Source organism: Vipera ursinii (assembly GCF_947247035.1).
Source record: "Vipera ursinii genome assembly, chromosome: 17".
Classification (NCBI taxonomy): Eukaryota; Metazoa; Chordata; class Lepidosauria; order Squamata; family Viperidae; genus Vipera; species Vipera ursinii.
Window position 1 is genome coordinate 2,533,273 of NC_139530.1, and position 22,617 is coordinate 2,555,889.

Below are 22,617 nucleotides of genomic sequence, written 5' to 3' on the forward strand. Positions count from 1 at the left end.
GGGAGGGAGAATACTCCCAAAAGCAGTGGTTAGATTTAGCTATGCCTGGACAAAGTTTCCTTGGCATTAATTGGATACCTAAAAAACGACAGCCCATCTTTTTTAGCCCACAAAAGAAGATAAGAGAGGCCCCCTTCTGTAGACTGGTGTATCTGACTCAGGAAGGATGGAGGGCTTCCAAGACAACGGTACCCTTCAAAGAGATCTCCCAGAATCCCCCTAGTCGCCAATGCTAAGGCATTCTAGGGGAAAGAGGCCCAACCTATCTAGGGGAGACCAGCTCAGGAGGCATCTTGGTCACTAGGGCTGCTTAAGAAGCTCAACCCACATGTCTCCAATCCCAGTTTCCAACAGATCCACTCCCCCCTTCCCCCTCCCCCAATTCCAGCTTTGCTCCTCGCTGGCCTGTCCCACTTAGGTTTTATTTGCAAATAATCAACCGAGCTCCAGAAGGCGCTTTTCAAGGCCTTCAAGGGGTGTGTGTTTGTTGTTGTTGTTGTTGAACGCGCAAAGTCCATTTTGATATAGAAAGACATGATACGTAGATGCCAGAGGGACTGTAAGGCTTGGCCTCTATCGTCGGAAAATTAAATATCTAGAGTTCATCGAAATTAATGTTGGCTGGAAGAAATGATAAAACAGATGGCTGGGTTTTGTTTCTTTGCTGTTTGGTTCCCATGCTGAAGATCCTCTCTGAGAGAAAGAAAGACGTTGTGGAGAGGTGAAATTGGATGAATAATTCCCAGGTCAGCGAAGGGCATATATATATATATATATATATATATCCCCCTGAGTTTCGGGGGGTGGGGGGGAGCTTGGTTGCGGTCCATCAATTTCTTCCCCCTTTAACTGCCAAGATCTTTCTGAATTTCTTTACCGGAACCCATAACTATCTCTTTCTTTGGCAGGACTTTTAAAAGCTTGAAAACAGGTGGGAGAAGTTGGCCTAGAAACGGAGGTGATGTCACTTCGCGAACCGTAATTACATACTCGCCTGAAAGATAGAAAGGAAAGCTGGGAATTAACCGAGGGGTCTGGATTAACGGTTACCCTAAAACAGGCTACAGAATGGGGCCCGGGAGGACGCTTCTCTGACAAACCACAGAGATTTTACACGGCGGGCTGGCGAGCACGGATCATGTCTCTCCAGGCACGCTCTGGTGGCGGCAATGCGTTTCTCCACCTGAGTTACAATCTAAACACCTCCGCCTGCTAATTTGATTATTGAAAAATCCGTGCCTTTTCATTGAAGCACAGCCTCATCGAATGCAACGGGGCCAAGGAGATATTTTACATCCACAGAGCCCACCCAGCTTGGATTCCAAACAGTCTCCACACAGCTAGCTCTTTCCCGCCTGCTCCGGGAGGTGGGAATCTATCCCGCCGCTCTGCCTTGCCCCAGAATGAGACATTCAAAAGGCAAGGCGACCCAAAAGGCACCAGGGGAGGGGGGGAGGGGGAAAACCAAGACACTTTATCCCTGTCAATGTTTTTCAGACCGAAGGTGGCCTTTCGGCTTCAAACTGCTTGCCGGAGGCCACCTTCGGCATCACAGCCTGCAAGGTTATTATATCACTTGACTAATAAAATAGGATTTTCTGTTCCAGGTGGGTTTTCATTTCCAGTGAAGTTCTCAAGCAGGCAAAACTCACACCGGAGCAACTCAAAGCCTTTGGAGGCGGATAACTAATAGGTCCTTGAGAAAGGAGGCTCAGGTTATTAAACTCAACTCGGCAGGCACAGCACTCTGCCCTTCGGCTTTCTTCTCACAATCCTGAGATTCCCTCCGAGAAAGAACAAACGGGCCCAAGGTGGCCTGGTCACGTTTGAAGATTGAGGAACGGGACATCTGATGAGCATCCCGCTTCCGTCTACCTCCCTCCAGGACTGTAAAGAAAATGGTGAATAGAAAGTGCCGCAGACAATGAATGGATACTGCAGCTCACTAACAGGCTATGGCTTATTCGGAATTGGGATGCGCGAGTGGCGGGCTGGGGCATGTTCGTGCATGCAGCTCAACTTGGCCCATCGCTCACACAGTCCAGGTCCCCTCTTCCCTTCCCCACCCCCACCCCGCAAGCTGGGCCGCTAAGCCACAAAGGTTGGGGACCGCTGGCATGATTCATACTAATAGCAATAGCATTAGGTCATCAACTTCCTCATTCCTGGCTTGGCTGTTGAACGTCTTCAAGACTTTCTTGAAAGCAAATGTTGCAAACGAATTCAGTCAACCCAAAGACTGCTCCTCGTCTATCCTGGTGGGCCTTTGACCATCGGAGTTGCCGTTTTCCACGCCGGCGAAGGAACAAATCCCAACACTTTTTTCTAAAAAAGGTGCCTTTCTGTGCCATTAATCCCACTTCTATAAACTTAAGATTACTGGTGTGAATTTTTATTCAGCTCTGCTTCCAACAGAGAGGGGATTTCTCCCACTTGTCCTGGTCCTTTCTGACTGAAACGCTGGGGACTGAACCCCGAGACCTTCCCTAGAGTCCAAAGTCAGCCCACCCTCCATATTTCAGAGGGATTAATGCGATGAGTGTGCCATTACACAGCTGAATTGGGCCCAGAATACTTGGGTTAGCAGCCCCCGAATTCAAAAGGGGAAAAGATTCAAGGAGATTCTTCTTCTTCTTCTTCTTCTTCTTCTTCTTCTTCTTCTTCTTCTTCTTCTTCTTCTTCTTCTTCTTCTTCTTCTTCTTCTTCCTTCTTTCTTCTTCTTCTTCTTCTTCTTCCTTCTTTCTTCTTCTTTAGTCTAGGCGGGTGAAATTGCGAAAGAGGTACCTCTGCAAGTTTGGGAAGATTCTGCCATTGTGCTCTACATGAAAGCCCAGCCTGACACCAGCCCCCGATCGAACAGAGAAAAGCGCGCGTGGAATTGCTCAACGGAGATTAGTTGTCGTGGGGAGGAGCTGATTTGGCCGCAGTCCTAAAAGCTCTGATTTTCAGAAGAAACTCTCTTTCCAAGGAATGTGAGGCGTGTGCAGTTCCTCGTGTCTTGGGAAGGTAAACATGTGTACCAGAAGACCTACTTATGAACCGATGACACAGTTACCTGGAGGTACAGATGGATTTGCTGTGTGGTTATTCAGTAGAGTACACTTTTGAACTTTGGGGTTGGAAAACTCCTGGGGAGACCGTGGACAGCCGAGACAACAAACTATTGGATCCTCAGAGAAATCCACTCAAGAGTTCTTGTTTGAAGCACAAATGATTCCTACTTCGGACACATTGTGTGAAGACCCACAAGAAGGCTCCTGGAAAAAGACCCGGAGTGAAGCTATGGTGCCTTCCAATATGACTATATTTCTTTCTTTCTTTCTTTCTTTCTTTCTTTCTTTCTTTCTTTCTTTCTTTCTTTCTTTCTTTCTTTTCTTTCTTTTCTTTCTTTCTTTTTCTTTCTCTTTCTTTCTCTTTCTTTCTTTCCTTTCTCTTTCTTTCCTTTCTTTCTTTCTTTCTTTCCTTTCCTTCCTTCCTCCCTTTCTTTCTCAATTGTTTCACCTCTCCTTCTGCAGTAAGCCTTCCTCTCCCTTACTTCCCCACCCATCTGTTCCAAAAACAGACTGACATTTAAAGAACAGGGAGAAAAAGAATGTCAAGTCACAGCTATCTATATGCAGCCATGAAGGAAGGAAGGAAGGGAGGGAGGGAGGGAGGGCAGCCTCTTCCTAATCTGTGGACCTCAGTTCCCAGAAATCAGTTCCCAGACGTCCACACGTCTTAAAGCCACCAAGTTGTGAAACACACAGCCCTAGAGGAGCCTTGTGTTGATAAAAATAAGGGTCTTTTTTTTTTAAACCGAGGAACATTTGGTCCTTTTTTAAAAAACTTCCGGCCCCGACAGCTGCAACTACACAAAATGAGGGGAAAGCAAGGAAATCTTACCTGGTGCAGGTGATGTGACATTTGGTGAGCTTTCATTCACCCTGGACTTCCACCCTTCAGTGGCCATTCTTGATCTGGGGGAGGCAAAGGAAGTGTTACTGCTTTAAAAACCAGTCCAGGTCTATTGTCGTGTGCAAGACTGGGCTTCTAAGAGTACAAAGCGCCCACGTTTGGCCCAGACTGAGGGGTTTTAATTTTAATTTAATTTAATTGGGTTTTAGTTTTAATTTCAGGGACTGGAATTTAATTAATAGTTTTAACCGATTTTAATTTTTGTATGCTATGTTTTTTAATTTTCCCTGTAAACCGCCCTGAGTCCTATGGGAATAGGGCGGTATATAAATTTAAATAATAAATAAATAATAAATAAATAAATGACAAGGTGGAGCGACCACATCAGCGAGTATGGCGGGCCCAACTGGCAAAGGGAAACCCAGGCACGTCTTGGTTGGAAACAGGCGGAAGAGGCCTTCCTCCTGCAGTGGGTAGACAATGGCTAAAATGATGATGATGATGATGATGATGATGATGATGAAAGCTGCGTGTATTTACTTGGAAGTAATCCCATTAAAGGCGATGGCAATTACCCTGCAGGTAACGGTATCTTGCTTCCTGGGCAGTAAACGTGAGAAGCCCCTTAAGACTTGCCTGATGAGAGTTGAGCGTTTTGCCAGCTTGCCTATTGGGAGGGAGCAAATACTGAATATTTATTCGGCCTTTCTGGGCACAGCCCTTTGCCCGATTGTCACAAAGCTGAAGAGGGTAACCAGGAGGTGAGGAACAGGCTTCGGTGGTCTCCCGGGGGGGGGGGACAAATATAAAACTCAGAAATCCCGCCTCGGAAAGGAACAAAGATAAATAATTTAGCACTAAGAATAACCCGGGCTTCATCCTTTGCCAACAACAGAAGAAATAAAGTTATATGAAAGTGCTTTTTCTTTTTTTTAAAAAACAAACAGACCCTCTGGGGGGTCTAAAAATAATAAATACGAAACAAGAGGAGTTCAAAAGCGATGTGAATTAGTGGAGTATAAAGGGAAGGATTAAAAATAAACAAAATCCTTAAGGTTCCCCCCAAATTGCGTCTATTCATCTACCTCACAACGATTCGACTTTTTTTTTAAAAATATATTATTATTATTAAACTTCATCAGAATCCTGTGAAGGAGACTCACTGGAAGAAATTGGTTCAAACACATTCACTTAGGTAAGGGAAGGAGCAGAACTGTCAGCCTCGTTGTTACTTGGCGATTTATAAACCAGAGAAAAACTGAATCTCAGATTGTACTGGCTATGGAATTTTATTTCCCCCCCCAAAAAAAAAAACAGCGGTCGAGGACCTCCATATTCTGCTCCTCACGTCAAGGGATAGTGAGGCTCTCAAGTGTCCATATTTATGAAAAGCTAGTGAATGAGAACATAAGTAGTAACCCCACCCCTTTTTTTTAATGCAACGATGCTTGCGTATCTCATCCAAGGTCCCATCTCTCAACTTTGAAAACATAAATAAATGACTTCATAGGGCTTGCTGGATGCACCGGCAGACATGTTCTTATAAACAGAACGGGATTTATTTCTTTTCTGGAAAAAGAGGGGTTTTTTTTGCTTGCTTCTCAATTGCCTGAGACACTAAGGCTTTATAATGGGGAGTGGATGGAGAAAATTAACCTCTTTCTCTATTTTGACTAGAGGAATGAAGACTAAAACATAGGAAGAACGATGGTAGGAATTGGGGACGTCTGGTTTAATGAAGAGAAGGACCAGGCGTGACATCATAGCAGCCTTCCATCATTTGAGGGGCCGCCACAAAAGAAGAAGCAGGGGGGGAGGTCCACCTATTCTCCAAAGTCACCTGGGACTGACTGGGAAATTTCCTCTAGAGGCCTGCTCAAACGCCCAAGTTCTGATCAGATTGTGGAGGTCATCCGTATTCAAAAGTGACCCTTCTCTCTGGTAGCGGATCATCCCTGGGAATTTAGCTGGATCCCCAGGATGAAACGTTTTCTGCCGTAAATGATTTTAAATTATTGCAACCAATTGTTATCTTTCTCCTCCAGCTTTTATTCCCTGCCGGTTGGGTCGCTGGAAGCAGCTTTCCTATCTGTTAAAAAGCGAAGTTCTATGGGCAATTGTTTTGACATTTGTCGATGGGAGAGCGAAAGGGAAATGACGTAAGCAAATAATATACGGAAGATAAGATTCATACTTAGAACAGGCGTCCTTTTAACTATGCTCAGGACTTCGAAAGACTGCACTCTTTATCGGCTGCTGCTGAGCGTGTCCAACTTCAGGAACACAGTGCCCAAATTATAACTGCGCTTTTAGCCGGGTAATTTGTTCAGGGAGCGATCCAGGGGTCCCATCAGAAAATTGGGTTTTTACACAGGAATCTGTTGGAAGTGCCTTGACAAATTTTCATGGGGTAGGTCAGAAAGTAAATACACCAGGAAACAAAAAGGGAGTTGGAAGGGTGCCAGAGGAAGAGGTTTTGATCTTGGCAAATCCTCCCAATAGGAACACTTTGCTGCATTATAATTCAGACTATTGAAGCCTATTGTAAGTTTAAGCTCTGCAACCCAACGATCAGTTAGGCCCATAGAATGGATTCGGCCTCTCTAGTGACTTAATGCTCCCTTTTCCCTTCAGCGGGATTAACATTTCTTCCGAAGCAGGTTTATTCTTTCCATAACCCTGGATAGCATTCAGAAAGGAGTGGTCCCTTCCAGGCAGAGATGACGGCAATAGGAATATTAGCCGCCTGAATCGGACTTACAGGCAGGATTAATGCAAGGTTTTATTATGCCACACCGCTTACTTTTCAACTCCGTTGAAAAGAACCTTTAACGAAACTAAATTGCTTTCCTTTCACGGACTTAGCCAAGTACTTATTTCACATGCAAAGCCAACTTTCCCCTTTTAGTGAAATCGTGCCAGGTTCAAATCCAGAGGCGTTTTACACAAAAGTACTAAGATCTGGGGGAGGTATAAAGTCTCCAATTCAATGTTCGGACTTGCAGAGAGCCAAGGTTGCCCTGCAAGTTTATTCAGAGGTAAAACATCCTGACCTGAGTTCATCCAAGACCCATTAACCTCAGATCCAAGTTACTGAAGCACAAGATATGATCCAATGGAATATCTTAGGCTTCACACCATGGTCCAGTTCACTTGACAGGCAAAACGCGTGGTTAGGTTCCTGCAATCCACCAAACAAATAACCAACCAAGCTGATTTTGGACATCCTGTGGTACCAAGCCAGCCTTTAGACTCAATAAGTGTTCATCCTAAGGAAGAATAGGATAGAATAGAAGCTGGAAGGGACCTTGGAGGTCTTCTAGTCCAGCCCCCTGCTCAAGCAGGAGAACCTATACCATCTTGTTCAAGTGACTGTCTAGTCTCTTCTTAAAAATCTCCAGTGATGGAGCTGTTCCATTGGCTGATTATCCTCACTGTCAGGAAGTTTCTCCTTCAATTCCAGGTTGCTTCTCTCCTTGATTAGTTTCCATCCATTTTTTTCTCGTCCTTCCCGCTGGTGCTTTGGTGAATAACGTGACCCCCTCTGCCCCCTGGCATCCCCTCAAATACTGGAATAACTGCTATCGCGTCTCCCCTATTTCTTCTTTTCTTTAGACTAGCCAAACCCAAGCGTCAAGCAATAACATTCGATGTTCTGCAGCCGTTCTTCTTATGTTTTGGTCTCCAGGCCTTGGAGCATCTTAGTTGCTTTTCTCTGAATTTTTCCCCCCCCCCCCCAAACTCTCAAGGTCTTTTTTGTGATATGGTGACCAAATTTGGCTGCAGTGTTCCAGGCGTGGTCTCACCAGGGTTTTATAAGAGAGGATCTTCTCCAATTGACAAGGAGCCTTCCTCCATCAGCTCGGGCATCCCCAAGGATCTGAAGCCAGAGGTCCAATATGAAAATAAGAGCCTTGGTGGAGCAGTGGGCTAATGCCTCCTTAAGTATCACCAGCTGCCTGCAATTAGTGCAGGTTCGAGTCCCACCAGGCTCAAGGTTGACTCAGCCTTCCATCCTTCCCAGGTAGGTAAAACGAGGACCCAGATTGTTGGGGGCAATTAAGCTGACTTTGTAATAATGCCGCTTGGGGTGTGTGTGAAAGCCCTAATAAGCAGGCAGATACATAGAATGAAGGCTACTGCTAAGCTTGTAAGCCGCCCTGAGTCTTCGGAGAAGGGCGGGATATAAATGGAATTTTTTTTTTAAAAAAAGCCAAATAATCCTTGCCCCTCAATCCGCCACCATTAAGAGAACCCCACTCCTCGCGAGTTGCTCCATTTATTATTTCTGCATTGCGTCAGGGGGGAAGTATTCCCACTAAGCCACAGGGATTAAAAGACCGAAGCGGTGGGGGACCCAGATCATATCCGTCATACCCATCTGTTTTCGATTCCAACGTTTCGCACCTGCTTTTATTTATTATTCCTTGCTTAGACAAGACAGGATTCATTTTTCAAGCTATTTCCCCCTCCCCTTCCCTTCCTGAAGAAAAGCGTAGAAAGGCAAGGGTTTCTTTAAAAAACAAAAAAGAGAGGATCATTATCATCTATTCTTTCAAGCTCTCTTCGGCCTCATTCTGAAGAGGAAACTCCCAAGAAGAGATTTTAAGAATGACTGACGTGACGGGGCTCTCGGACCCAGCGAGGAGGGGCAGAAATCGGCTCTTCGGAGTCGTCGGCTGGATGAGCGCAACTCAGCTAAAGTTAGGGCTCCATGCTGGCTTGTTTTCTTGCTATGCTGGCCCTGACATCTTACCAATAAAGGAGAAGCTTTGCAGCTCAGGGTTGACATGAGGGGTCTCTGCTGCTCTCTGAGCTGGCTTGTTTTCTTGCAGACGTTTCACCACCCAAAATATCCTAAGCAGACCGAAAGACCCGACAGGCCCAGAAGGAAAAAAAAAACAGGAGTCATTTGCAACAAACCATGTAAGAAGCGCAACGATTGCTCTGTAGGACCAACCGGCAGGACGTGTAGGAGAAGCCAGTCTGGTTCAAAGCCGCTTCTCTTAAGGGTTTACCTTTAGTGCTAAAAAAAAAGATGGCAGCGAAGGGGAATAATGGAGACAAGAGAGGGAGGAGAAGCAGTGCAAGAATGACAAGAAGAAGAAACAACGGCTGATCGAGGAGAGAAACAACCTAGAGCTAAGGGGGAATTTCTTAGCAGGGAGAACAATTAAGCAGCGGAGTGACTTGCCTCCATCACTGGAGGTTTTCAAGAGGAGATTGGACAATCATTTGTCTGAAACGGTATCGGATCCCCCGCTTGAGCAGGGGGTTGGACTAGAAGACCTCTGAGGTCCCCTTCCAACTCTCTTATTCTGAGAAGGTAACGAAAGGTGGACATCCTCCTAAATAACTGAGAGAGGCAAAGGAAGGGAGGCTGCATTTGAAGATCCCAAACAATTGGGCAAACCAAAAAAATCCAATTTTTTTGTTAAGTATTTTTTTTTTGTTCAGAAACAAGAACATAGCAGATGGGTATCCGCAAACAACATGCGTTGCTCATGGGTGAACAAATGGAGAAAAGTATGACTGGCTACTTTCTTGTACACTTCCGTTGAGGCAACTGGCAGCGTCCACAGTTGTACCAATCACTTTTTAAAAAAGCATTCCCCCCCCCCCGGACATTTTCAGTTCTTTATCCAGATAAGAAAGATGAGAAGTACACACCCTGCCTTCCTTCTGGAAGGTTCTTTCGGCCCTGTCAGACCAGGGTGCGTGTTCCACCGCAGCCCTACCACGAGAGGTTTGCTCCAGGTGGTCTCAGAAAGGGCCAAAAAAGAGAATGATTATCTTTATCGTCGTTTGAAATGAAGATAATATGGTTATATCTTGACTGACAGGGAAGAAAGAAAGATCTTTGGGATTTGTTTGTTTTTTTTCCTCCCGCCTCACGTGCCAAAATAACTTGGCTCTCTTTGGTTTGATCCACCTTGATATAGGGAGGAATTATTCACTGTTCTAGTTCAGGCAGCAAAATTCTTTGGGGTTATCCAAATGTCCTTTTCCCAAGGTTTCTCCACATTCTTACACAACTGGGTTTCATTTAAGCAAGCCTTTCCCTTGAGCTGCTTGGGGAGGGGGGGGAAAGCAAGTTTGAATACCACTTGAAAGTGGCTTCTTCTCAAAATGTGTACAGTTGTTGATTGTCCATCTACAGACGCTATAGTAGCTGTGGAGTATGCGCAGTATGCTTGTAGCCCGATGGGCTTAATACAGGACGTGAACTAGAGGCGCTGCCCTTGACCGCTTCCTTACACAAACTGCAGCAGTGAAAGCTTCCTGATCGTGGAGAGAAGCAACCTGGAACTAAGGAGAAACTTCCTGACAGTGAGGACAATTCACCAGTGGAACCACCTGCCTCCAGAAGCTGTGGGTGATCCATCACTGGAGGCTTTTAAGAAGGGGTTGGACATTTGTTAAGCGAGTTTTGCCCCATTTTAGGAAAATGGAGAGGTTTCCAAGCTGAGCCATGGCTGGCTCAGGAATTCTGGGAGTTGAAGTCCACGAGTCATAAAAAAAAAGCCAGCCTTGCCTACCCCTGAGTATAGGGTCTTCTGCTTGAGTAGGGGGTTGGACTAGAAGACCTCCAAGGTCCCTTCCAACTCTTATTATTCTATTGTTTCTGAAAGAAAGAGCTGGCCAGTAAGTGCATGGAATATGGACCAAAGCTCGTTAGGGTGAGACCATTAATATAAACACATCAACTGATCGGGTCCCAGGTGGAAGAAGGAAAGACTGCTCTACTCAAGAGTTCAGTTCAGCAGTTTGGGGCAGAAACGAGTCTTGTTCTGTTCCTTCCAGCCTGACAGCTGAGATTCAAGCAGAAAGGGGGGGGGGAAGGGAATGCATCATTTCACGGTAGCATCAAGTATCAATTCAAGTGTTCAAAAAAAGAAGGGGGGAAACCCCCCCACTAATTGACTCCATCTGTATTGATTTAAGGACTGATTAAATGCCTAATCAAGAAAGCCTTAATTAATTTCCCCCCCCCTTCCCCTGAGCAAGAAGAGCCAGGGGAAGGGGTGAAAGGGAGAGGAAGAGGAAAGCATTTATTAATGATAACGCCTCACCCTGCGTGTCAGATTTCCTCCGTGTCATGTACAACAGTCTTCCCATGAGTAATTACTCGCAAGGTCGTTTTCTGGATTTCAGTTTTGAGACTGGTGGATATGGATTAGCTGGCTGGATTAGATTCTTGGGGGGGGGGAGTGCTGCAAGGGGGCAGCGTGCCTGCCCCCCCCCCCTTTCTCAAGTCAAAACAGGTAATCAGAGGCTGCCAAGGACAAGCAAATCCTCCGTGGCTGTCAAGAGCCAGCTGGCCTCGCAGCCTTGGGGAAAAGAAGGCTGTCCTTGCCAAGTTTTGACATGAAGCTAGCAGGAGAAAAAAAAAATACGAGGCGCCCTTGGGCGAGTTAGCGTCAAAATCCCCAACCGTCGTAAATATGAGTCCGTTGCCCAAGGCCCGAATTTTGATCAGGTGATCACGGGTATGCTGCGATGGCGGCAAGTCCGAAAAACGGTCGTCTCTTTTTTTGCCAGTGCCGTGGCAACTTGGAATGGTCACTAAACGAGCGGTTGCAAGTGAAGGGCTACCTGTGAAGACAGCCCCCCCCCATTGAAAGAGCCACTGAAATGCGGCAATAACAAGGAAGAGGACAACGCAGAAGACCTGCCTTGAACCTTGGCAGCATTGCTCAGACTCATCCTGGCTTCTGGTGACTGCGTTTCTGCCTCCAAGAACGTCAACAAGCACGGGAAACGGACGGCCCAAGTCTTGTCGCCTCTCACAAAAACCATCTCAAGAGGAATCGCCAGGGGCCCTGCGTTGCGCCCTGAAGAGGTGCCGAAGGCAGCAGAAGCCACCAGGGAGGATCGGGGACCAGAGAAAGAAGGAAGGAAGGAAGGAAGGAAGGAAGGAAGGAAGGAAGGAAGGAAGGAAGGAAGGAAGGAAGGAAGGAAGGAAAACCCAGATCTGGCTCCCACCCCCACCACCACCCCCACATTAGGTGCACTCTCTGTCCGGAGAGACTGGAAGGCTTGATAACCAGGCTGGGAGGGGGAGGGACGGGGCGGAAGTGCCGCCATCTCTCCCCACTTCCCCAAGTCTGGCTCATTAAAGCAACCTGGGAACAGCCACAGCAGCTGCTCCCCGAACATTGTTCGGGAAACTCGCCGGGATCTTGATCACGTTTCGAAAATTCCACGGAGCGCTTGATGTGTGTGTTGGGGGGGAGGGGGGGGGAGAGGAAGGAGAGGGAGTCCACATTTTCAGGCAAAATAAGATGGCAGCGTAAAGCCGAGTGCCATGGCTGGGGTTTTTATTGGCTCCACGTTTTGCAAATCGATGCTTAGCAATTGTTGCAATGGAAAAACAACAAATGCCCTCAGCTGCCACAGCTGCCTCCAATTTTCTTAAAACAATATATGGGGGGTGGGGGGAGGAAGTGTGTATGTGTGTGTGTGAGGGGGGGAGGGAGAAATGGGAATTCCCCAACCTTCTTCCCATCCAGAAATACCTTTTTTTTTTTTGAAGAGCCGATGGAGAAGGGGAGGGTGAGATGTCTTGGGGATCGTTCGATGCCAACGGTCCAGTCATCTGTGACGGATGGGATGGGCTTTCCCAACGGCGCCCAGGAGGCCGAAACCCACCCCCCCCCCGTTGTGGTGTGTGTGTGCTGAAAGCGAGCCTGTTCGGGAAGCCACGGCGCTTTCAAAGGCCGCGTCCTCGCCCTCTCTCCGTTGGGATCCTCGACCTTATTGAGGTCATCATTTCCAGCCAAGAGCCGAGTTGCTTTAACTGACTTCTCCTGCAGTTGTCCCCGTGGCCCTGGCGCGGAAGGACTGCTCGCATTTCTTTCCAGGGTTTGGAGACCGTTTCCCTGTTACCCATCTTCGGGCGGCTGGCAGTTGGTAACGGTGCACAAACGCAAGCGGAAGGATGAAATAGAGCTTGGAGGAAAGAAAGCAGGAAGGAGAGCAAAGAGAGGTTCCCCAAGGTGCTTTTCCACCAGGCAAGTGGACTCTCTTGATTTTCTTCGGAACGTTTCGCTTCTCATCCAAGAAGCTTCTTCGGCTCTGACCGGATGGTGGGGAATGGAAGGACTGAGATTCCTTGCAGACAAGCTGGTCGTTTCCCTTCTTTTACAGAGTCCTGGAGACCGCTCGGACGTTTCTCTGTGTCCTAAAGGGTCACTTGGCCTCAGCGGCTCTCGAAAAGAAGGCAAACGACCAGCTGTCTGCAAGGAATATCAAGTCCTTCCATTCCCCACCATTTGGTCAGAGCCGAAGAAGCTTCTTGGACGAGAGGCGAAACGTCTTCCAAAGAAAAACAAGAGAGTCCACTTGCCGCGTGGAAAAGCAACTTGGGGATAACTACGACCTGGACGACTTGAGAATCAGAGATTTTAAGAGGGGACTGACTGACGGGAGGGCCCAGCTGGGAGGCCGAAGACTCGGACTGACCAAGGCTTGGGGGAAACGACGCGAATTCAGATGTTTCAGCGAAGAGGTGGAATTAAATTCTCGGCTGGGATGGATCACAAATCTGCCCTTCCTCTGACATATCTGGACGTAGCTAGGGCTACTTTTGCTAGCCACGTTTCCAAACCCGCTCGGCGGCCAATACAGGGAGCCCTCGACTTAACCACAGTTTGTTAAGATGAAAAGACGGCTCATTTCTTGAACCCCCTACTACCCGCCAGGGCCCCCCAAGAGCATCCAAAGAGAGCAAATGAAATCAGAGCCAGTTCTTGAGAGAAAAGAAAGTTGACTCTACTTCTTAATGTTTGACATTCCTTTCTTTTTCCAAAAAAAATAAATGTTTAAATGGCATTCCTGCTGTTATTGACGTTTCTGCCTTTCCTCATTTATTTACGCTCTCCCTATTCATCTTTCCCCACCTGTGTTTGTGCGTGCATTTTATGCTTTTAAACCATTATGGGATAAGCTACGTGTAATTTTTTTTTTTGAAAAAAAGCCGGTGATCACTCTTCCAGTGATTTTTATCTTCTTGGCCAGTTTCCATTGCAACTTGGTTTCTTCCTCTCTCTTACGGTCTGGAGCGCACGGATTTTGTCATTTCCTGTGTTGTAAGTCCTTCTCCGTTTCTTCCCCAGCTGTTGAGCATTACCTCAACTAAGCAGATTTAAAGGCTCAAATTGGGGCTTATTCCTCATAGTTCGTTTAATGTATTAGGAAGCGGGACAGCAATTTGTTCCAGTGGTCCCTCCACCCTTCAAAAACACAACTCTTGTGTTTTCTCTCAGGAGAAGCCTGCGCAAGCACTGCATGTGTCAAACACAAACAACCACCAGGGTCGCAAGCCACAAGTGGTGGGATTCAGCCGGTCCGCACCACTCGGGCAGAAGCGGTAGCTACTTTTTTGGTGCCCAGGCCCAGAACGGGTTTCCAGAAGCGGCATCCACACCGAGAACCGGTGGTTCACCTATTTGAATCCCACCGCTGCCCTGGTCTACTGAGTACCCGGCTGCCGGCAGCTGCTCGTTTGTTCAGTTCGCAACTCTCCTGGACATTTATATTTTGACGGCTTCTACTCCCCTAGCTGAAATCTTAACTTATATTGCTTAGTCCACGGATGGCAAGCCGTCTGCCAAATGAATAAACAAACAAACAAACCACTCTTCTCCTTTATCCCAGCGGAGGTGGCGAGGGCTCTCTTCCGCCCAGCCCGCCGAGCCCAAACCACTGGAGTTGCTTGTGCCAAGGCGAGATCGCTCCAACAGCTTCTGCCACTCAGATGAAAAACCAATTAGATCTCCCTGGCGGTTTTCTTTCTTCCAGCAGGCACCTAATTGGAGCCACACCAGCCACCACTCCTTCTCTTCCTCCTGAAGACAGCTGTAACCACTAATCTTCCTGCTGTTATCTTGCCCCTCTAAACCAATTGGTCTCAATATCTGCTGGCGTTGCTGTAGGGCAGCGAGCCGGTATTCCTGTGGGTATCAGGATCAGAAACGAGGCTGGTGCTGTCGGAAAAGCAGTTCTGCAAGGAACGCTGGCTTCTCTCTCCTGACTTCAGTGAGATGCTCGTGGCAGTGTGGGGCAGGGCTGGAGCCCAAGGGTCCCTCGAGAGGGTTCAACCTGCGGCAAAGGCGCCCCCGGCCGAAGCCGGCTTCGTGTGATCGGTGAATGAATCACCCTCCGTTTAGAGGATTAACCTGTCAGGAGGAGGACGCGAGACTTTCTTTGCGACGTCTCCAAGTGCCAGGCTGGAAACGAAAAAGGAGGATGGTCCATTGTGTCGCGCTCACAATCCGAAAGTTGAACAAGCGGGCAGAAATTTGGAAAACGAGTTGGGGGTGGATGGCGAGGGACAGCGGTTCTCAACCTGTGGTCTGTGGACCCCTAGGTGGGAGTCCACGATATCATCCCAGGGGGGAGGGTTTGGGGAAGCTTGAAGAAATGTTGTGATTTAAATCCTGAGTTAAGTCTTGGGGGTGCGTGGCCAGAAAAAGGGGTCTGTGGTAAAAAAAAAGGTTGAGAACCACTGGTGCGTGGGAGATGAGCAGGCCGAGGTGAAAATGTTAAGTATACCCAGTATTTAATAATAAATATTATGGAATAAGAAGGGACGCGGTGGCTCAGTGGGTTAGGACGCTGAGTTTGTCGATCAGAAGGTCGGTAGTTTGGCGGGTCGAATCCCGAGTGCCGCGTAGCAGAGTGAGCGCCTGTTACTCGTCCCAGCTTCTGCCAACCTAGCAGTTCGAAAACACGTAAAAATGCAAGTAGAAAAATAGGGACCACTACGGTGGGAAGGGAACAATGTTCTGTGCGCCTTTGGCGTCTAGTCATGCCGGCCACATGACCACGGAGACGTCCTCGGACAATGAGCACCGGCCCCTAGAGTCGGAAATGACTAGCACGCATGTGCAGGGGAACCTTTACCTTTACTTTTTATTATGGAGTGACTACAAGCTTGTCCACAAAAAAAAATGTAGGAAGGAGGGAGGGAGAGAGATTACAAAGATGAAGAAATGTCACAAACACGTTTCACAAGAATCCTACTTGACCTTTGTAAGAAGTCACATTGATAGAAGCCACTCTTATTACAGAAACCAATAAACACAGTGTGACTCACCCAACATGAACAATGATTTTTTAAAAAAACTGCAAGTCACTAAGTTTTAGAAATAAATAAAGGCATGCTTTGGTCCTACTCTGTGCAACGGTTTCATATCCCAGCCAGATTTCCACCTCCTTCCCACCCAAGTCCATTTGCCTTAAAGCAGAGTCAACCCCAATTTTTAAGAAAGATGGGACATACCTGCTACGTCGGGCTGGAAGCAGGGTGGAAGCTTCCATGGTCTCTGAGGAGACCCTTTTCTCTTCAACTTCACTCTGTAGGGATGGGAGTTGCGAGGAAGAAAAACAGTAGATCTCTCCCTTAAAGAGGTACTGGAATACAATGCAGTTTGAAAAAGAGAGAGAGAGAGAGAGAGAGAGAGAGAGAGAGAGAGAGAGAGAGAGAGAGAGAGAGAGAGAGAGAGAGAGAGAGAGAGAGAGAGAATCAATTAACAGATTGATTAGTTCTGGAGATTTGTATAATCACAAGGCTGGAAGGGACCTTGGAGGTCCCCTGCCCAAGGCAGAAGACCTTATACCATCCCAGACATACGGTGGTCCAGTCTATTTCTGAAATCGCCTCCAGTGATGGAGCAACCCACAACTCTGGGAGGAAAGCTGTTCCATTAATTCTTCCCACTGTCAGGAAATTCCTCCTTCACCCTTCTAGGATGGCTCTCTCTTTAATGATCTTCCTCTTGGGGGACATTCAGGGGTGTGAGAGAAGGGGAAAAAGCCCTGCCCCCCCTCCCCAAACTTGGGTCTTTCTTACTTCAGGCAGTTCCCCCGTCTGTGGATCGGGCTCCGGATCGACCAGGAGAGAGGCAAGGCGGATGTTTCTGAAAGTGGCCCAGCCACGCCTGCTCCTTTGCAGATGGGGAAAACCAAAGGCATAGCTTCCTCCTAGGGGACAAAGAAGAAGAATCTGCGGTGAAAGCTGGCATCTCTCTCACCTGGTTTGGTTCAGCGGCCCTTCCACATTCCGTATCCTATTCGCTTCCTTGCAAGGAGGCCTACAGCCAACACCCTTTCGCACGGGAGCCCAAAATGCAACGGCAAGGATCGAGTTCTTCATCCGAGGCCCCTGGAATAACTCTGGTGACAGAGGGGAAAATTCACCAGCTTCTCCCGCAGAGCCGAGCCGTTACTTCAGTCAGGTGGGAAGGTCTTTTCACCTGCTTCTCACCCCCCTGATTTCCTCCCCTTCCTTACCCCACCCAGCTCCTTTTATCCTAATTTGCAAAGAGCAGGGCTGAATGAAAGATGTCCCATCAGCCTCAAGATTTCCTTTCCTTTCTCTTACTTTCCTTTGCTCTGTCCTATCCCACCCCATCCCATCCCATCCCAAAGATGCTTTATCCCAGAAGCAACTGGACTTTCTTATTTTTCTTTTGAAGGCCTGTCGCTTCTCATCCAAGGAGCTTTCCCAGCTTCTTCTTTTAGAGAGCCGTTGAAGCCACTTGGAGGTTTGCCTGTGTCCTCAGTGTCACCTGAGTAGTGCAGAAGGGTGTGGAGCCTTCTTGGGACTGTGTTGTGGAGTTGTCCTGTCCTTCCCTACCCTACTCTACCCTACCCTCCACAATGCAACACAGTCCTTTCGTGTGCTATTCAGGCGACCGTGGGCATGCTGCAACCGTCCTGTGACGAAGGGTCATATGTCACTTTTTTAGTCCCTTTGTAACTTCCAACGGTGACTAAATAAATAGTTGTTAAGTCAAGGACTACTTGCAAAACAAAGAGAATTGTGTTGCTCAGAGCCGTCTTACTTTCCTCTGGCAATTTCTGCCTGGTCATGAAAATGGCCTTCCGGTTTGCAAGTTAGCCTTGCGCCTTTTACAAGGACATCAGTTCTTAACACACACACACACACACACACACACACGCACCCCTCTTCATTAGCTTTCGCTGCTCGAATGGGAAGCAGATTGCTTACAGCACCATTTCCAATCTCTTAATGCACTAATAGTTTTCAATAAAAGACATTCCAGCTGCCGAGGGCTGACCTGCCCGGTGAGCTGTGGGGCAAGGAAAATGCCTGCCGACCCAGGGGAGCTTCCGTGGTGCTGGTGACTCACCCCACCGCAACCTCAAAACGGCAGAATTCGAGATTTCTTTCCTAGTTGCTGCTGTAGGCTTTCCCCCCCCACCTCTCCAAATGGAGCCAAAGCCCGTTTACTGCTGTCCCGTAGAGTGGGTGGTAAAAGAGGTGGTCCTCGGCTTACCACATTTTATTTGGTAACCGTTGAAAGTGACGACGGCAGGGGAAAAAGTCACTTGTGACCGTTTTCCACCATTACGACCTTGGCAGCATCCCCAAGATCGTGGGATCAAAACTGCAACGACAGGCAACTGGTTCATACTGATGACCGTGGCTGTGTCCCAAGATCACGTGATCCCCTTTTGCGACCTTCTGACAAGGAAAATCAATGGGGAAGCCAGATCCGCTTAACGATCATTGTTGTTATTAATAACTTAAGAACAAGAAGCTTTCTTGTTCTTAAAATTGTCAAGTTAGTAACAAAACTCACTTAACGAATGTCTCACTTAACGCCAAAACTAGTCTCCCTTTAATTCTTTGTCGGTAAATTTAAATTTCACACACAGATAATCTTGTCGCAGGAGCAATTCCTGTGAAGGCTGAAAGGCGAGAGCGGTGAAGGCTGAAAGGCGAGAGCGGAAGCGGGGTGCTCCATCCCATATTTGGGGTAGACCAGTCTCAGCGGGGGAAAAAAAAACACTCAACAGCAAAAATCGGGGGCCCAGTTGTGGTCCTAAGTTGAGAACTACCTGTAGTGCTTTTTAAAGTATCAGGCCAGGCACTGGGGTCCAACCAAGCAAAGAGAATCCTTCCCTGGGGTGTCACCCCTCAAATCCTCCCTCCCTGTCTCTTTTAATTATGACAGCGATGTTTTCTTGATCAGCGAGATAAAGATCATCTCATCACCTTGGGGAAGAAGAACACAGCAGTCAGGAGCGGGATGACTAGCTGGCTAATGAGTGAAGATGGGGCAGACTGACCTCCTCTGGAGGAGTGAAATGCCAATTAATTATCTTCCTTTTTTTTTAACAACCAGCTCAATTACCACGGGCTAATCACCTGTGTAGGGCACCACACACACACACACACACACACACACACACACACACACACACCAAAGCAGAGGAAGGAGAGAAACCGGATCAGCTCCAAGCACCTATAATTGAGAAGGACAAGGGTGATTATTGTCAAGCTGTAGGCCCAGCAGCTAATCCTGGGGGTGAAGAGTTATGGGTCGATCCTGGCTGCCCCCCATGCCCAAACAGTTGTCCCTTCAGGAAAAAAAAAAGAAGAAGGAAAGAGAAAGATTGCTTGGGGCGCCTTCAGAGCTGCAAAGGGATTCCCTGTAAAGGTGACCAGACACCGTTCATTAGCCTTTAATACTCAATTCAATTACCAATAAATGTCAGTAATTAATAAGGTAGGTGTGGGGAAGGTGCTGAGACGCCACGCAAGCCGAGACTTCCACAGGGACGAAATGGAGACCATTTAGATTGCCTGAGCTTCCCTCCTAGGTCTTAGTGTCCTGGTGAACATCAGGTGGCAGCAGATAATAATAATAATAATAATAATAATAATAATAATAATAATAATAATAATAATAATAATGATGATGACGATGACGATGATGTCGGAAGGGATCTTGGGGGTCATCTAGTCCAACCCCCTGCTCAGGCAGGAAACCCTATACCATTTCTCATTACACAGAGAATTATACAGAGATTTCTCATTATACAGGCAGTCCTCAACTTATAAACTACGACTGAGCCCCAGGTTTCCGTGGCTAAGCGAGACCCTTGTTAAGTGAGTTTTGCCCCATTTCACGACCTTCCTTGCCACAGTCGTTAAGGGAACCACTGCATTCGCACAGTTGTTAAGCGAATCTGGCAAAGGGAGGGAGGGAGATCGGAGGTCTCTCCCAGCCCTAGGATTCTATGTTAACAAACTGCAGAAACAAGAAGAAGAAAAAAATGTGCTGGCTGACCCTTCCTCAGAATAGGGAATAAATTGGGGCGGCTGTCTTTTTTTGCTCTCCGTATATCTCATCTGGGAAATGCTATGCCGGTAAACGCAACAGATATCCCTGGAAAGAGGACTGGATAAATTTTAGCCTGACATCAAAATAACAGACAGCCATAAACCAAAAAACGGCAAGCGCTCCCTCTAAGAATGCCGATTCTGAGGGCGCCAAAGGAGACACGCACAAATGCACAAAGCAGCCTTGACTAGCTCCAGCGACACACCAGAAGCCGTGAGATATTTTGCATCCGTTGGGGAGGGGGGGGAAACCCAAAACCCCTCCTCCCCCCAAAAAAAACCCCCTGTAATGACAGACTAGTTAAAGAGATGGAAGGGAACTTCCAGGGGGAAGCCTCGAAGAGATGCTGACTCCAGGCCACGAGGATGTCCAGAACATATGGTTACAAGTTGTGTTTGTAAATCCCTCTAATGAACAACTGAAAGAAAAACAGCAAAGTTTTACATTAAGGAAACTCAAGTTTCCAAATAGGAAATCCTAACCTTCCCCTCTAGGTAATATATATATATATAAAGAGAGAGCAAGGATTTAACAAACCCTTGGCTTTTCAATGCTGGCTGAAAAACCCCCACAAAGCAATGAAGGCCAATAGCCTTCTACAAAGGCTTTCTTCCAGTCCCATCCATCCAAGCTGACATCTACAAAATTAAAGTGAAGCCTTGGAGGGTATATTGGTGTGGAGGGGGCGGCCCCCTTTGCGGGAGAGAGCCAGAAAATAGGAACGGGTTAATGCTTCTGTTCCACCTTCAGACGTTTGGGGTGCGTGGATCTTGGTGAACGTATGGAAATTGGAAAGCAGCGGGAGGAAAGGAAATCTATTACAGGGGAAGGAGGTGCCACTGACAGGCTTCAACGGGGAAGCTTGGCTCAGAGTATATAGGTCACAGGCTAGGTTGCAGGCAAAGTGGGAGGAGAGTAAATCAACACTTTCTGGGGTCAACCACCCAAAAATGAAAAAAAAAGAAAAGGCAAAAAGAAAGAAAGAAAGAAAGAAAGAAAGAAAGAAAGAAAGAAAGAAAGAAAGAAAGAAAGAAAGAAAGAAAGAAAAAGAAAAAAGCCTGTCCTGCATATTAAAACCTCCAATGCTCAGGAGAAAGCTTTTTGCTGACTTGCTAGATTTTTAAAAAAAAAATATGCAGAGATTTGGCTCTTCTGCAAGAACGCGTTCACCCTGCAATCTTCCCACATCTGGAGAAAGATTTTTTTCTTTTTTCTTTTTTTAAAAAAAAGCAACTGCTTGATTGAAAAAGAGGCAAGGCTCTCTTTACACACAAACACGCACACACCCTGAATACTGAGATCTCTGCCAACTCTAGGGATCTTGGGAGATCGCCACGCTCTTAAAACGTCCGCCCACACGGATCAGCTTTTGTGTTTAAGCTAAAATACAGGCCTATTATTCCGCAGCCAGAGTGAAGAGGCTTAAAGCTTCTAGGTCAGACTGATCTTGGATATCAGATGCCAGAGGGAAAACCAGCTGTGAACCTGATGTGGGTTTCACGTAGAATTGGGAAGGAGGCTCACGCTCTTTCTTACCTAAGGAGATCCACGGAAGAGGCAAAGGTGCCACGCTGGACGTGACAATTTCTACTCCCCAGAAAACAAGTACAGGATCTCCTCCGAGCTCTGCTCAGCCCGGAGATCCCACAAACATAACCCTGCTGTCTTCTTAGTAATTGCAGAGACAAACTTTTAAGGAGATCTGCCTCTGTGGGTAGACTCCGTTAAAACTGGGAAGAAATTTCCGAAAAGGGACAAAGGAAATGAAAAGGAACCAAGACCGGTGACATTGACAGGATTAAAGATTAAAATTGTCAAAAGTAAAAGAAGAGAATATAAAGTTGGCTTACTTGATCAAGAATAGAATAGATGTGTTATCCCTGGTATAACTTAGTAGAGATGGGAAGAAAAGGTCATTTACTGCCTTTTTAAGAGAAAGTAATGTTACTGAAATTGTTTATACTTGTGTGAAGAGGTCATGTGTGTGTGTGTGTGTGTGTGTGTGTGTGTGTGTGTGTGTGTGTACATATACATGTGTGTGTGTGTATATATATGCATGCATCTTTCCTTTTTCTAATATATTCTTATTTTTTCTCTTTTCTCTACTAATGTTTTGTTTTCTACACTTTATTATCATTCTTTCATTTCTTTGTATTAGTTTTTTTATCTTTTAACTGTAATGTTATTAAAACTACCATTAAAAACAACAGACAAAAGTCTGCTTTATCCCAAAAGCCAGCCAGTCCTATCTTTTCCTCATTTATTAGTCTAAAAGAGACTTACTCCCAGAAAACTGCTTGCTGTTCTCAAATGCCTATCTGATTGCCAAGTCTTTTAGTTCTTCTGACGGGCAATTAGTATCACTTATACTCCACTTTTATTTTTATATATTTTTTTCCTCCTTCCCATTTTTCAACCTACCCTTTTACTTTTGGCTGATCAGCTCCATCACTGTGGAAGCCTTTACAGCAAATAGCAACCCCTGCCATTTTCAGAGTGCCTGTTTCCAGTCTGAATCTGGCAAGCCCACACTTCTGTTCCCATTTTCTTTCCACGTTAG

General features: G+C 46.8%; 1 protein-coding gene across 1 annotated transcript in view; it reads right to left on the reverse strand.

The window, feature by feature from the left end:
* Positions 1 to 486: 486 nt before the first annotated feature.
* MORN1 (MORN repeat containing 1) overlaps positions 487 to 22,617 on the reverse strand; it is a 50,362-nt gene continuing 28,231 nt past the window's right edge. The window contains exons 11-14 of the mRNA XM_083375799.1: positions 16,754 to 16,884; positions 16,184 to 16,257; positions 3,886 to 3,959; positions 487 to 994 (exon numbers count right to left, since the gene is read on the reverse strand). Coding sequence (XP_083231925.1) covers positions 846 to 994; positions 3,886 to 3,959; positions 16,184 to 16,257; positions 16,754 to 16,884 — 428 coding nt within the window. The 3' untranslated portion in view covers positions 487 to 845. The remainder of the gene's footprint in view (positions 995 to 3,885; positions 3,960 to 16,183; positions 16,258 to 16,753; positions 16,885 to 22,617) is intronic.